Source organism: Atractosteus spatula, chromosome 12 (assembly GCF_055471065.1).
Source record: "Atractosteus spatula isolate fAtrSpa1 chromosome 12, fAtrSpa1.hap1, whole genome shotgun sequence".
In the NCBI taxonomy this organism is placed as follows: domain Eukaryota; kingdom Metazoa; phylum Chordata; class Actinopteri; order Semionotiformes; family Lepisosteidae; genus Atractosteus; species Atractosteus spatula.
This window is the reverse complement of record NC_142717.1, coordinates 10600809-10616788: the sequence shown is the minus strand read 5'-3', so window position 1 is coordinate 10616788 and position 15980 is coordinate 10600809. Positions and strand designations below refer to the sequence as shown.

Here is a 15980-nt window from a genome sequence, read left to right as displayed (position 1 = left end):
AAATAAACTACTCCACACGTGTGTGGGTTCATGTTCTGAAATTAAGCCAGGGTTTGAAGCCTGTTGACGAGTAACTCTAGTGCACTTGTTTCCGGGTGCAGCCCCTACTTGTAGTGGAGATTAAGGAAGTTCAAATCAGATACCAAATTCTCTCTTAAATTAACACCTTTTCTGCTTTTCATCTTGCCAGTATTATATGTGAAACATGGATTTTTAGCCCAATCCCTAGTATTGACATCTGAGTCTTAAGTAAAAACGAACCGATAAAATATAGACCAATGAAGGAAACATAGTTGCAGCATAAGTGATGTTATTGTGTAATTCTCTTGATATGGCAGTGCTTTTTACGTTAAAGGCAGTATACCACAACTCATTAACATGTGGTATCACCAGTACTGTAGGTTTGGGTAATGTCAGTGCGTTTAAAATGAAGTCTCCCTGGGATTTAAACGAAACGAAGTTTTGCTGTAGGTGTGAGCATAAAAAAGTTTTACAAACGTGCAGTAATAAATTCTTCCTTAAGAGATGTCATAATAATACTAATGGGAAATGTGCGCAGAAAGCTTTTGTTGTCATGGTTGAAGTAAAATATCCTATACCGCAAGTCAATAGAAACTTTTGCTTCCTTAATGTTGTGAAGTATGATTCAGTGAGGCGAAGATCAGCCTTGTGTGTACTTTATGCAAGCATAATGTGCTGGTTGTAAAGATATCTTCGTATGCAACCCCAGAGTTAGTTAAAAGGAAGATGTTTTCAAACAGCTAGGCGCAGGCAGGATCGACTAAAGAAAATGTGCTTTAAAAAACGTTTTTTTTAGGGTGCGGTTGAATGTTTGGCATCAGGTTCTTGGAACTTAGACCTTTGACCTTCAATATGGAACAAGCAGTAAACCTTTGTCCTTTAAATCATTCCTGTTGCTAAGTGTGAAGTTGTGTTAAGGAAACAATGAATGAGGCTTGGTTCCTTATGAGGGTATACCTAAAAAATGACCTTTGCTTTTAGGGAAAATTGCATTATTTTGAAACAATTTTAGTCACCCTAAAGTACACTACAGGAGACTAGTAATAGGTTTACAAGTCATAGGTTTATTAAGTCACAAGTAATAGGTTTATTCCATGCTGAAGAAAAGAAGAAAGAAAACACAATGTTTCGGCCGTGGAGCCTTCTTCAGGTGTGAGGAACCTGTAGAAGAAGCTCACACCTGAAGAAGGCTCCACGGCTGAAACGTTGTGTTCTCTTTCTTCTTTTTTTCAGCATGGAATAAACCTATTACTTGTTCCTTTGCAGCCTACGCATGCTGACTCAGCTACCCACCTGAACTACGGGAGACTAGGCCATTTTCTTCAAATTCCTATTTCTGGACACATTTAATTAGGAAAATGTAATGTGTAGGAGAACATTCTTTAAGAAAACTGATCAGTCGTATCCTATCCACTGCACAAAATAGCTAGGGGTTTGGTCAGTGCTTCCATGTGAAAGTGTGGCATTGTGGCTGGAAGGTTGCCGGTTCAAATCCCACAGCCGGCAGAGGCTCTGTTGGGCCCCTGAGCAAGGCCCTTAACCCCAACTGCTCCAGGGGTGCTGTACAATGGCTGACCCTCTACTCTCACCCCAAGCTTCTCTCCCTGTCTGTGTCTGTGTCTCATGGAGAGCAAGCTGGGGTATGTGAAAAGACAAGTTCCTAATGCAAGAAATTGTACAGGGCTAATAAAGCGATCTTATCTTATCTTATTCAAGAAACATTTTTTTGTCAAAATGACAGAAAATGAAATATTCAGTTTATTTCCGTAAAATCAGATAAAATTAAGGCAGTATATGAATTAGAGCTCTATTATAAAGCACCTTCAAGGTGATATTACTCCTACTTTTTTAGAGATCACCATGGGTCAGTTCTTTTCAAGGGACATAGTATAAAATACCTGTAGCCACACTACTTTTACATATTGTAATCTTGTCTCTGACAATCTTTTATTCAAGATTTTTAGACCTCTGACCCTTTCCATGTTTATTACATGTGTTGAAAACCCACAAAATACCAGATTAAAAATTTTTGATGTACCTTTTGCTTTTAGAAAAAAAAAGTCTGCTGATAACAGTGGACTGGAATGTTATTCACTGATAACAGATATACCCTGTAGTCAAGATTATTTAAGGTCTTTCCCTGAATGGTCGACCATCTGGTTTTGTAACTTTTGCCATATTCTGATTCCTTAAGATTTCGGAATCCGAATCTCTTGGGACTTTGTGTGTTTTGTAATTTATAAATGGCAGTTAAATACTTTACATGTCCTTTTGTGTCTTTTGGGCAAGTGGGATGGGTCTTTAAGGTGTGCCCTTGCTGATTGCACAATCCAGAGTGTTTAATGTCACTTAAGGTGTACATTAACATAGAAATCTGAGAAGAAAGAAAAGCCCAGGTGTGCTGAGATAAGTTGTCACTAGAAAAAGTACACCTGCAGCATTATTGCTTACAAATGCATGTTTTTGACATTATACGTTTTCTGCGGTTTTACAATATTTCACAATATTATATATAATTTGCAATATAATGGTAAGATCCTCCACAGTATTTCCAAGCATAGAGGAGCACTGAACAGTTACCCGGTACTTGAAAATTGACTCTTCAGCCTTGCCAAGTTAAAAATGGATTAAAATACATAATACTCTGGTGTGAAGATGGGGGGGGAAAGGCAGCACATAAACCTGCCTATTGTGATTCCTGATTTTTAAATGGTTTCCCTTAGCCTTTATAGGCTGATACTATCTGGAGTGGTAATAATTAGTTCATTGCTAATTGTTTGCCGATATTAATTACAGATTTGCTTTAGAAATTGCACTTTGAAAAATTAAATTCTTTCATATAGCCAAAACTAAGCTATAAGCTAGAAACCACACAACTTAAAACATCAAAGGCATTATCTTTTATTAATCTTATCAAACAGCAACGAAGCATTTGAAATTGCACACCTAGTTTGTCATATTTTCCGTTTGTGTTGCAATAGGCGTCCAGTGTGTTTGCACTTCAAAGTTTTTTGAAATTTGCAATATCTCTTAACAGATGTAAAGCTGTAACATTAGAATGTATAGAAAGTTTGCTGGCAAGCAAGGCTCAGCTAGTTCTTGGTTTCTAGCGGCTAACCGATCCAATGATCTCATCCAGCTGATTCTTTGAAAAAAGCAATTTGATTGTAACAACAAAGGGATAGATTGTTCCTTAGCTGATATTGCAGATCATCGGGTTTTGCCTGTTTCTTGAATGATTGTATTGGCTGAGATTTTAAGGTGGTGTTACTTTTAATCAAAGCAAGCATTTGGATCCTTCTTATTGACTGCGACCAAACGTATTCTATGTCTTGTCTTTTTGGAAATTGTGTGACTTTGTTTGAAAAAAGGATTGCTTAAAAGGTTAGAGCAGGTCAGAGGTTAGAACAGGTTGCCTCATGAGCATACCAGTTGCAAAGGAACAGGCAGAGGATAGTTTCAAAAGTTGACAGAGTTTGTTTCAACGATTAGTGGGTTGATGTTTGTTTGCTCATTTTTATCCAGACTCTCAACCTGACCTGCCTGTACCCTGCATATATATGTAACGTGTCTCATTGGATTTCTTATCTTGATTTAGTTCAGGTAAACTGAAGCATCATTGTGCATATAATTCACATCAGCTCCAGTGTAATCTTAATAATGTTTTGAGATGCGGCCCACAAAAATATCCCATGTAGCGCAAAAATGCTGCATAAATTAGTATGAAATATGTAAAAGGAACAAATGAAATGATAATCCTAGCAAACGTTCCCAGTCGTTTCAGTCATCAGACATATTTTTGTGCTATCGCTAGTGATTTCTCTGGTTAAATAACTGTGTAAGTGTTCTGATTATTCTACTTGGTTTTGTCTTCACTAGATGCCACAGGCAGCAGGAGTCCCTGCTCAGCTCAGCCAGTGGCTACAGTAACTACAGAGGAATCCTCAACTGGTGTGTTGTCATGCTAGTAAGTAACTTACATTGAGTGAGCTTCTACTCTCACTGGGCTCCTTAATATAGGTGGGTTATTTCAATAAAATGTATATTTGAATGCATTAAGCAAAACTGAATATTTGTATTCAGCCAGCAGCCATATCACCCTGCAACTCACAACTGGCAGCCCACCGAAGCTCAGCAGGTGAGAGCCTGGCCAGTACCTGGATGGGAGACCTCCTGGGAAAAACTAAGGTTGCTGCTGGAAGAGGTGTTAGTGGGGCCAGTTGGGGGCGCTCACCCTGCGGGCCATGTGGGTCCTAATGCCCCAGTATAGTGACGGGGACACTATACTGTAAACAGGCGCCGTCCTTCGGATAAGACGTAAAACCGAGGTCCTGACTCTCTGTGGTCATTAAAAATCCCAGGGCGTTTCTCGAAAAGAGTAGGGGTGTAACCCTGGCGTCCTGGCCAAATTTCCCATTGGCCCTTACCAATCATGGTCTCCTAATAATCCCCCTCTATGAATTGGCTTCATTACTCTGCTCTCCTCCTCACTAATAGCTGATGTGTGGTGAGCGTTCTGGCGCACTATGGCTGCCGTCGCATCATCCAGGTGGGGCTGCACATTGGTGGTGGTGGAGGGGAGTCCCCATTACCTGTAAAGCGCTTTGAGTGGAGTGTCCAGAAAAGCGCTATATAAGTGTAAGCAATTATTATTAATTTACATATTTTTATTAATTATATTTATAATTAATATTTATATTTATATATTTATTAATTATTATTAATATGAATTGGAAATGCGCCTCTATAGATAGACAATGTAGCAGCTGGAGGGCAATAAATCGTTAAGTTCTCCAAATTTGCCATGTCAGTTTTTCTTTGAAGACATCGGGTTGGCGTTGGAGGCTAAAAGGTTAAGTACAGTATTTGATGAGCTACCAGTTGCTACAACAGCTGCAGCATATAGTATAGGAAAGTACTTGAAGTATAGTCTTTCCCCTTAACAGCTGTAGCTCATTTATTTCACTCTAGTTGCAGAGTATTTTGGAAGGAACAAATATTCTATTGCAGTAAGCAAAAGGCTTTGTAGTCTTGACTTATACCTTTAAGGAAAGTGTAACATACGCTTAACATCAAACCCAGCTAATTGGATTATCTCCTTGTTGGTAAATGAACATAGTTTATAGGTAATTGTGACTCCAAAGGGAGGCAGAAACAGAGGAGCATGTCAGGAGACAGAACATTTCTTCTGGCTTGAGGTTAAATGAGGCGTTCATTATTTCTATAGTCCTTGTTTATTGCCGCTAATTCTGTTAAACCAACCAGACACCATTGTGTCTATGTGTTGGCTAGTCTCCCAGTGGTATCATAGACTTGCTGGTATGATGTTTTTTCAGGCGAAGATCAGATGATTTCATAGATAGGCTGTTTACTGTAGTTTTGGACATATTTAGTTTGACACAGCCTTTCCAGTGAAGGCTAAATCACCTGTCTGTGTGGTTAAATGGACTTTATTATAAATGCTTTGTGTTGCCTGGACCTAAGATTACCCTGTGTGGTATCTAGTTTTAAAGGGGTCATAATCCCTTCTATTTTTTATTTATTTTGTGAAGTCATTTTGCCAGTTGTATCTAGTTTGATCTATTCTGTCAAAAGGCTAGAAACTAGGTAATAATTTACTTATTCTGTTGATGTTATCTCATGATTTTGTAGTAAGGGAGAGTGGGGCAGGAGCAAATAATATCTCCTAATAGTAAAGAATAAAAAATGCTTGTAAAATAAAGCTGAAAGCCCTAAACCTGTTGGAGCATGTCATTCACTTATTATTAGCTTATAATTTGAGTGCAAATTGACATAGTCGATCAGTTAACAGAGGTCTTCACCCTTGAAACTATATTCTGGACACTCTAGTCTCTACTATTAAAAAAATACCAGCATTAAAGTATGCTGAGCAACAGGAATGTGGCTTTTTAGGGCATATGGAAAAATGATGCTGCTAAAAAATGTGTATCTCACTATTGATGCAAACACAAGCACATTGCAAAAAACTTCATGATCATTTATAGAATCTAAATATAATAAGGCTTTCTCATAGCAATATGTTCTGCCTTTCTGGGTAAAAAGTAACAAATAAAGTTACAAGCAGACTTTTTAAGGGGGCTCAATGATGCAGTAAAATCAGTCAATGTGTTTTTTCTATCCTCAACCGGTAGAACACATTTTTTCTGATTTTGTCACACTGATATAAAAATTAAATGGTCCTTCGGAAAAGACAGAAGAAACTCTCAGTTTGTTTGACGTTATGATGAATTTAAGAGCTCTTAAGTGTTACTTAATATTTAAATGACATAATGCTTAGTGTGCTTAATAGTTCGACCTAGCTCTAGGTCATAGGCCTTTGTTTGAGTTTGTAAAGTAAAACCATTGCACATGTAGCATTGTGAAACCTGGATGCCTTATGCCAGCCGTTGTTTATTTTTATAAATTGCCTTAAGGATGAAAAGGAAATGTTTTTGAAACTGAAAATAGTAGTTAGCATTGCTTGCATGTAGTGCTGGGGTCCTGGATTCAATTCCGAACCTGGGGTGCTATCTGTGTGGAGTTTGTATGTTCTCCCTGTGTTAACGTGGGTTTCCACTGCCTGCTCTGGTTTCCACATACTGGTAAGTGTATTGTCTTCTGGGAATATTGGCCCTGGTGTGTGTAAGTGTGTGTCTGTTTCTGTGTGTGCCCTACGATGAGCTGGTGCCCCATCCAGGGTGTACCCTGCTTTGCCCCTTTTACTTCCCAGGAAAGGCTTCAACATCCCCTCTGAATGGGAAGAAGTGTTTAGAAAATGGGTTGATGAACTCTGCTCACTGGATAACATGTTATGTTTAACATTATAAAACATTGGGCTAACATGAGGATTCTACGGTAGCTCGGGTTTAATAAAAGGTGTGTATTTTTATAGAACATAAAATCTGTGGTTCCAAAACTGACAAGTTCCTTACATGCAAAAGTCACCCTGTGAGCTCTACTGTGATAAAAAAAGCTTGTAGATTCCTCTTCCATAGAAAAAGAGCTAAAAGCTTTTATGACTGTTTAATCAAAACAAAATCAATTTGTGATCACAGCAGCCTCTTCAGATTCCAGTATGACTGCTGTAGCATGAGTGTGTTTAAGCTCCGTGTGCTATTTAAACACACAACCTTTCCCCTCTCATGCAGCAGATAGAAATGATATTGCAGTTACAGGCTGAACTCGGTGAACTGTGATGGCAAAACTTTCTCCATAACCAGGAAGCTCTGCTCTTACTCACGCTTACTGTCCCCTTTCAGGGGAGTTATTTATGAAGATGTGCTGTAGTTTTTAAGCAAATTACTTGGAAAGCCTTCAGGTTGTAGTGAAATATTTCTCAAATTGTATTTATCTACAGGCTCTCATTCTACTGACTATACGTGGGCATATGTCATGTTACTTAGTTACACAGTTAATTGAAGCCATCCACAAAAGTTAAAGATTTTTGAAAAAGCAAAATACTTTTATTGGAAGTCATCATTTGCTTCTTGCTCTCTGATATATAGTGTATATTGTTTTCCAGCCAATAATGTATATTGCAATTTGGAGAGAATATTTCACTGAAGCCAAGAATATAAGATAAGATAAGATCACTTTATTAGCCCTATACAATTTCTTGTATTAGGAATTTGTCTTTTCACATACCCCAGCCTGCACTCCATGAGACACACAGACAGGGAGAGAAGCTTGGGGTCAGAGCGCAGGCTCAGGGTCAGCCATTGTACAGCGCCCCTGGAGCAGCTGGGGTTAAGGGCCTTGCTCAGGGGCACAACAGAGTAGGATTCCTCTGCCGGCCGCGGGATTTGAACCGGCAACCTTCCAGCCTCAGGTGCAGATCCTTAGCCACAGTGCCACCGCTCCGCCCCGGTGGTATATTATTATTATATAATAATAAAATATGTATTATTCTATAATATATATTATAGAATATATATTCTATAATCCTTTTCTTCCACAGTAATGGTGAAAAAAAGAACTATTGTTTTTCTTTCAGCAATAAGATCATAAGACTGTCATTTTGTGAAGTAATAAAAAGGAATTTCCTTTCTGTGCTTTATTTTTAGACATTAAATCCCCAGGTTAACTGCCCCCTGTGGTGAGGTGTAATAGTGCCCGTTTGTGTTTTAGCACGTTTCTTGCTAGACCGCAGTTTCAAGGTACTGAAAGGTGACATTGGTACAGTAGAACGTCTTGGCTTTGTTTCATCAAGCACACTCGGTTGTTAAGGCGGGCCAGACTTCCCACCAATGACTTTGTGAGCAGCATGGGAGATTAAAATGTGTTGTGCTAACAGAATGGAGTGGTATCTCCTGGAATGCGATTTGTTTCTAATTTTGTCCATTCCTCCCTAGCACTTGGGGAAAAGAGCAGTTGCAGTAGATTAGGAACCTGCTTTACTTCTTCTTTTTTTCTTTTTTGTAAAATAATTTTTTGTGCCGTTTCATTTTTGGAAAATAAATACGAAACAAAACCATTTCCCCACTCTGCCACCATAGGTGGTACCTTCCTCCCAGTTTGAATAACTCAATTTATAAAATCACTCAAACGTCATAAATATACATTGTTATAAAGGCCCGACTGTGTCAGCAGCGGTATCACCAAACCCGTAACCATGAATATGAATAGAAAGTTCTATGAAGTGCAGCTAATCCAACCAGATTTGTTTCTACTAATGTAAAAGCACAAGGCCGGGGTCATTATTTCATAGTTGTGAACAGGAAACGGTATGGAATATTGGAAATGCAAGAAGAATCCAAGTACCTAGCCACATCGAGACGCTCCCTGAATGTATGTGCTGTAAAAGGTGCCTCCATCTCATTATGGGCAGATTACTGTATATGCAAGGGACTAGGTAAAAGTTTTATCTGATGGTATCTACAAGGGGTCAGTTGCATGCTTTGAAAAACTTAAAATATTTTCATTGTTAATGTTTCTAGAAGTCAAAATTAGCTTAAACAGTGGGTGTTAACCCCAGTGTCCTGACCAAATTTCTGCCCTGCTCTTGATCAGTCATGGCCTCCTAATAACCCACATCTATGAATTGGCTTCATCAATCTGTTCTTCTCCCACTGATAGCTGGTGTGTGGGGAGCGTACTGGCGCACTTTGGCTGCTGTGACATCATCCAGGTGGATGCTACCCACTGGTGGTGGTGGAGGGGAGTCTCTATTACCTGTACAGCCCTTTGAGTGGAGTGTCCAGAAAGGCCCTATATAAGTTTAAGGAATTCTTATTGTTAGAGCTGTTATCCAAAGCACCCCACAACATTTCTTCATTTGTAATGTTCGAATCTGTATTCCAGAAATGGCTGCAAAGACTTGTGTGATACTTCTAAAAGAAAGACAAATAAAGAATACAGTCTTTTTCTTTTGCCCATTTGTGTATCATTCTGTATGCTATAACAAAGAAAACCTGTACTCTTCTGTCATCTATTTGAGTAGAATGTGACCTACAGTACACTGTTCTTTAAGGGAATTATTTTGTTGTTGTTGCTTTAATTCGATTCATCAACCGTCTTGGGTTCTAGTTGAAGTGCTGTAGCTACCTAACATAGTCAATAGCCAGTGAGTTAGAAGACTCTATCAACAGTGTAATGTAGTGTAGTGTTTCATAGCCGTTCAGGGACGCCAAATATGTAATCATAGTGGCTCTCTGAAGGCACCAGTTCTGTAGGGTTTGGGCATTTACTGAGACAATTATCAATTGTAGCAGTAAATCACAAAGTTGATTCTTTTGATGGCTTTAGAATCCAACCATGCGACATAACTCAAACAACGCGCATACACAGGTACTAATACACGAGGATACATTTATTAATACATAGAATATGCATATAAACCTAACAGATCTTATCGAGAGGGTTATCAGAATACAAAAGGTATATATTCAATCAGTTACGAAGTGTTACACATCAAGAGGACATACGTTCAGTATATCATTCATTAAGACCGTTTCGTAAATGAACTTGGTTATAACTTCTACATTAGATACTCAAAACAAGTACATAACTCTTAGGAATTAAATTGATATCAACTGGTTGGGATAACAATTGAATTCTCGAGCTGTAATGCATTGAAGTTGAATACTCATCCAATTTCTGGGGATTCAGATCTCCTGCAGGCACAAAGAAACAGTTGCAGGCTGTTGCTGTCCAATCCGCGCTCTCTGGCTCGGTGCCAGGTTGTGCTGTGCGGCTTGCGACGGTGCGCTGCAGATGCTCACTGGCCGGCTAGTTAGTGTTGGTTTTAACTAGCAAAGTTTGTGCACAGGAGAAAAGATGACTGTGGGTCCCAGCAAGTCAGGAAGAGGACCGGTTCGTTCCTGATGAAGCGCTAGTTCTGAATAATGATTCAGCTGTCCACAGTTCCGACCTGTTCACGAGGCCTGCTGCTGGTTACTCTCTGGCAACCTCCACTCTAGACTCTTAGAACAAAGGAAAGTTCTGGCACTCGGACACACTGGCCGTTCCGTGGTTGTCCGGGCTGAGTCTCGGGATGGTCAGGAGGCGCGCTGCGAGAATGTCCTGCCCTTGGGAGCCTTCTGCTCCTGGGCCGTCCTGCCCTGGAATTCTCCTTTGAATTCCCTTTAGAACAGTCCACAGAATCCTCTCCAGAATCTTACTGAATCTCCCGAATCTGAATCTTGTTGAATCTTACAGGCTCTCTGTGTTGCCTGTTTTTACCTGGAGGAACTTCAGCTCGTCGATTGGCTGAAAGTTCCATGGGCATCAGAGTCCCACGTGGGTTACTCGGCCCTACCAGTCCCTGATTGGTTGATCAAGGTGAGATATGAGTCACTTACTCCTGACACTTAGGAATGCAGTCCAGATGTCCAACTGGCACTCCCTAGACAGATAGGCGCCAATGGATGACCATTGATCATGATAGCCAGGCTTAGCTAAGTGCACCCCCCTTTGGGAGCTGTCCTAGGAAACCTTAAATCACCCTAATGAATAGTTTCTCTGTGGCTGCACCACAGAGATGAACAGAGAAATGGGGCCTCATTTGGGAAGCTCAGAAACACTTAATTCTGCCTTATTATTAAGCCTCGCCGCTACAGTAGTATACCTTGTCAGGTGTACAATGTCCAGAAAAGATTTTGAGCTGATCCTTGTTCGGTCAATAAACATTCAACCCTTTCGGTGTATGACTTTCACGGGTTTATATATCAACATTCTAACACTCTTGCTGAGCTGACTTTTATCTTAGGAGGTTTCATTATTAATGGCATTGTGAAATTATTTAGATCAGGCATCTTGAGCCCTTCAAAGCAACAAGTAGAATTAGAAACCAGAAAAAAAATCTAAAGCCTTCTTCAAGAACGTTAGAGACATCTCTCAAATATGTAATCGGCACGTGACTTTAATTCATTTAAAGTTCCTGCTGTAATTAATGAAAACCATTAAAATGTGTGCAGTGAAATAATAAACAGCCTGCAGCAGCTACCCTCTCCGAATGGTAAAGTCTGGAGCGCCGCCTACTAAGTCTTACCTTCAAAGCAACAGAGAACAAATTTTAATTTTTAATATGGTATTAATCCACTCTTTGAAAGAAGATCATTTTGACATCACTAATAGCTATATTTTTTAATACTTTCTGAACACTTATCGTATTTCTTCAGAACATGGGCTCTTCGCTTGTATTTTTAATAATGAAAAATTACACATTGAAGTGGAAACTTGGCACTGCAAAATACAGAACAGTCCAGATTGCTGTGTAGATTACACAGAGTGACAGTTCTTATTTTAGCTCTCGAAAGCGAAGCCAGAGTATTTATTGAAAAATGTCATAGCCCCTGGCAATTAGTTCTATATTACATTAGAAGGAGTTAATAGATGTATATAAATAAAATGCATACTAAAGTGTTTCATAAATGTTTAACATTGCTTGTTTTAAGGCTAAACCGCACACTATGCATAATTTAGCCTACCTGTCACAAAGGGATTTTAATGCAGGCTTTTTCCCAAGGGAACCTGCTCTGCCATTCCCATATTTCGGGAAAGAGGGGTTAGGGAGATTTAAAACGAATTTGCTTGGAAGATACAGCCGTTTATTGCTGATTGGCATACAGCCGGCACAATCACAGCCCACTTGTAATGTGCACACAAGGGAGATAGGATACAAAAATAACAACTGGGAGATGAAGATTAATGTGCGGTGTATTTGTGTGAGGACCCAGCACACAGCTCCACAGTCCCTTTCCAGAGAGAAGAGCACATGATGTATTTGTATGCAGTATTTTTAAAGGAAATGTAAAAGTCGGCAGTTTTTTCTTCCCTCTTTTTCATTTTTCTTTTCAGATACCGCATTTTACAATAGCACTTTCAAAGAAAACCTTTCCCCCCCCCCCCCCTGTGCTTGAACTAAACTGATATGGTGTTTCTTAACATTTTAGACTATCTTCCTCGATTTTTTTAAAATGGTTTACTACATCTGTGATGTACTTCAGAAAAATGCTGCCATTGGCTATAACTCCTTGACATCTAGGCCACTAATGATATCCAGCGACAGCTAGATGTACCTGAAAGCATTGCCTTAAATGTTAGCTAGCATGCACAGTGCTGGGTGTGAAAGAAGTAGAATTCAGTGGAATAGTAGGCCACTTCCTAAATGTTCATTCCTCTTCCTTGAAGACGTAAATGATCTACACATACTGTAAGCAAATTCTTGATTCACTGGATGCCCCAGTAAATCATTATTATATTAATCATTAATATTGATTAATATTACTCTTTTATGTTTTATAAATATAAATCTTTAAAATTGACCATGTTGCTTTTATTTTTTATAATGTCAAACTAATGATGATTGCTGCAAAGACTGTATTTTAGCAATCTTTTGTTGTCAATGGATTGCCTGTTAATATTTGTTTAGTGAGAAATAGGGTTAAGCAAGTTTTAGAGACTGCATGAAGTTCTGTATGTTAAAGTCCTTGAAAATGTTTCTTCAATCAATCCTCAATTCAAAAATACTCTACTTCAAGGGACTGAAGTCTAAACAAACATCCATCAATTAAAGTAATTAATCAGCACTGGAGATTTAGAACTGAGCTGGAGCTTAAGCCATCAGTCCCAGAGGTCACTGAACCAGGGTTGGGGACTACTGTGTTGAACTACCAGAGCACCTGCTATTTTTGAAAGCTTCATACCGTTAAAATATAAACCTGACTAGAAGACAGTTTACCTACTGGGGCATGCAGAAATTTTAAAATGACACAGACTGTTTCTGTAACATGTGTAGATTGGAAGATAGGATTTTCTTCAGGGAAGCCAGCATAGGTAGAAAAACTATTTGAGATACAGAATTAATGTGAAATTGTGCCTTGAATTCTTCCTCCACAGGAGAAATGTATCTGCCAGATTCTGGTTGGTTTCACACTGAATGCCCTAATTCTCAAAATAGTTGGAGAAAACAAGATTCTGATTTCTTCACTGAAAGGGAGAACTTTGATATGGAGAGGTGGCATAATGTTTCTTCTACTGCCTATACACACTTTCTAGATCATGTTACAAGTGAAAAGACTTTGGTCTTATTCAGTCCTTTAATATACCGCAGTAAGTTCTGAAACTGGCCTGCTGTAGATGCACAGCCAGAAATACAACCTTATGGGTGCATGGGTTTGGTTGAACATGTTTATCCCCCTTTATTATTGTTTTTCCCTCAAAAGCAAAGGTAAGCAAAAGTAATTGCAGCATAGGGACAGGATTGTAGAGAACAATTCTTATGTTTCAGCTGTTTCGTGGATAAAGATTTTTTCATTGATTGGTCAAATTTCATGCATCTCAAAACCAGACAAACTGTTGTTCAGTTTGTCTACTGAATGACATCCGTCTGCTCAGGATGAGGGCAGAACAGTTCTAGGGTTCTGTTAGAGCTACGTAAAATGCTTTAGATAATTTTATTCTTTACATTTTATCAGACAGTGCAGCCACTAAAGGTCTAAAAGAAATATTACTGTATTGTACATCCGGTCTTCTGACAAGCATATTGAGAGCATTTTCAAGACATGACATGAGTAAATATGAATGTAGAACTCTGAAATCTACATATTTTTTTTATTTCATTATAACTGCTTTGCTGAGAACCCATAAAAACTGCTTGATCTGGCTGCTGTTCATTTTTGTTTAATGTAAATTGTAGGCTTTATCAGTACTGCTCTTTGACATAGATAAACACATAATGTTTTAGATTCACATCTAGAGACTTTGATCTGTCTTTCATCTAATATCAAATTAACCATCTGCACATTAAATCTCCATATTGATAGTATCAGTGTATCTTTAGAACAGCAGATAAGGTTTAATGTTGTGTGAAACGTCTGAATTTACAATTGACTGGTTATGATATTTGTCACATGCTGTTGTAACATATTTGCATTAACACGTTTTCTTCTCTATTTCAGGTATTGAGCAATGCACGACTTTTCCTAGAGAACCTAATAAAGTAAGTATTTTCTTTAATGTAGTAAACTGCTACCCTGCTTTCTTATTTTTCTTTTACTGAATGTGTGTGCAGCATGATCTGTAAAGGTTCTGTTATTGTACACAGAATGAAGAGTTCTGTTGCTTGATGCTAAGGACTCTATATAACATTCTAGTTTACGATGTTGAAGGATTCACAGCTGTATAAAAGGGAAAAATGTGCTTCAGGGGGAAAACTCATATTAGTTTAGGTAAAAAGATGTGCAACACTTGTGCACATCCAGACCAGCTACAAATGGGCATTCAGCTTGCTTAAGTTAAATCTATCACCACCGTCCTGAAATAACGTTCTCATCATTGAACAAATCAAAAACAAATATTTTATTCCTGTCTTTAAAGGGCTGAAATTTTACACAAGTAGCGATCAATGACACCAATTCAGATTAGAATTTCTTATATCAGGTCTGGGAAACAACAATGCACGAGGACTGAAGTTTTTACAGATGTTTTAAATTCAGCTACTGTACAAATTGAGGTGCAACATAGCAGGTTTTAACTTATCCAAATAATTAGTTCAGTTTGTCTCCCGATTTCAAGGGAGAAAAACAGATGCATATTTGTATTTTGTACAATATGTCCAGATGGACAGGAATGTTTGCCATCTCGTCTCACAAGAGCTGTACATTTTCATGCTACTAGGAATATGGACTAAAAATTAGAAGCTTGCAGCTGATATTGGATCCTCAAGCAACTTATGCAAATTTGAAATCGCTATTTCGCTTTGTTATACTCACCCAATTTAGAATAGCCAATTGTCTATTTTTCCCCCATCTTGGCTCATACTGTATCTATAAACCCTGTGACTGCACACGGGGAAGATTCCTCTGACCCACAACCTTTGAGCCATTAGTTTTTAATACAGGAATTTCAGTGCTGATTAGAACTTCTTTTAAAATACCTTTTAACTATATTGGCATTGGAATTCATTGGTCATGGGCTGTCTGGGCTAATGGCAGAACAGCAAATTCTTATGTTTCCCAGGTGTGTACAGGCTTACTGACAGTCAGTGAGAGATGCGCCACACCTCCAATCAGTGCCAACTCTACTGTGAGGCCCTGTGGTTCTGATGTGGGCAGATGTCTGCTTGATTGTCTTTGACCAGTATAGGAGTAATTGCTGTGAGTCCATACATAAGAATAAATAATTGGTACTTTCCAAGTGTGATGAGTATAAAATAAAAATCTCAAGAAAAGTCGAATGTTAACCAAAATAGAGTTCCTGTTACATAGAATATGTGTTAACGAGAATTAGTTTACAAGCAGGTCATTTTCTTCAGTGTTTTCCTACAGGACGGTCCTGCTTTACATTGTATGCTGTGTTTGTAGGTGAGGGCAGAAATAGTAATTAGGCGGCCTCATGTTCCTAATGGCAAAAAGTATCTTAGAGACGCAAGCAGTATTATGACAGGCCTTGAGGGAAACAATGTCAGAAATCTTGCCCACAGCGACCCTTTCTGAGAAAGTCAGTCTGTCAGCTCAGCT

At 38.8% G+C, this 15980-nt stretch overlaps 1 protein-coding gene across 1 annotated transcript in view; it reads left to right on the top strand.

The window, feature by feature from the left end:
* The window catches only part of dgat1a (diacylglycerol O-acyltransferase 1a), a 34268-nt gene that overhangs the window by 737 nt on the left and 17551 nt on the right, over window positions 1-15980 (top strand). Inside the window, exons 2-3 of the mRNA XM_088929140.1 lie at window positions 3901-3988; window positions 14421-14461. Of these exons, the coding sequence (XP_088785266.1) occupies window positions 3901-3988; window positions 14421-14461 (129 nt within the window). The remainder of the gene's footprint in view (window positions 1-3900; window positions 3989-14420; window positions 14462-15980) is intronic.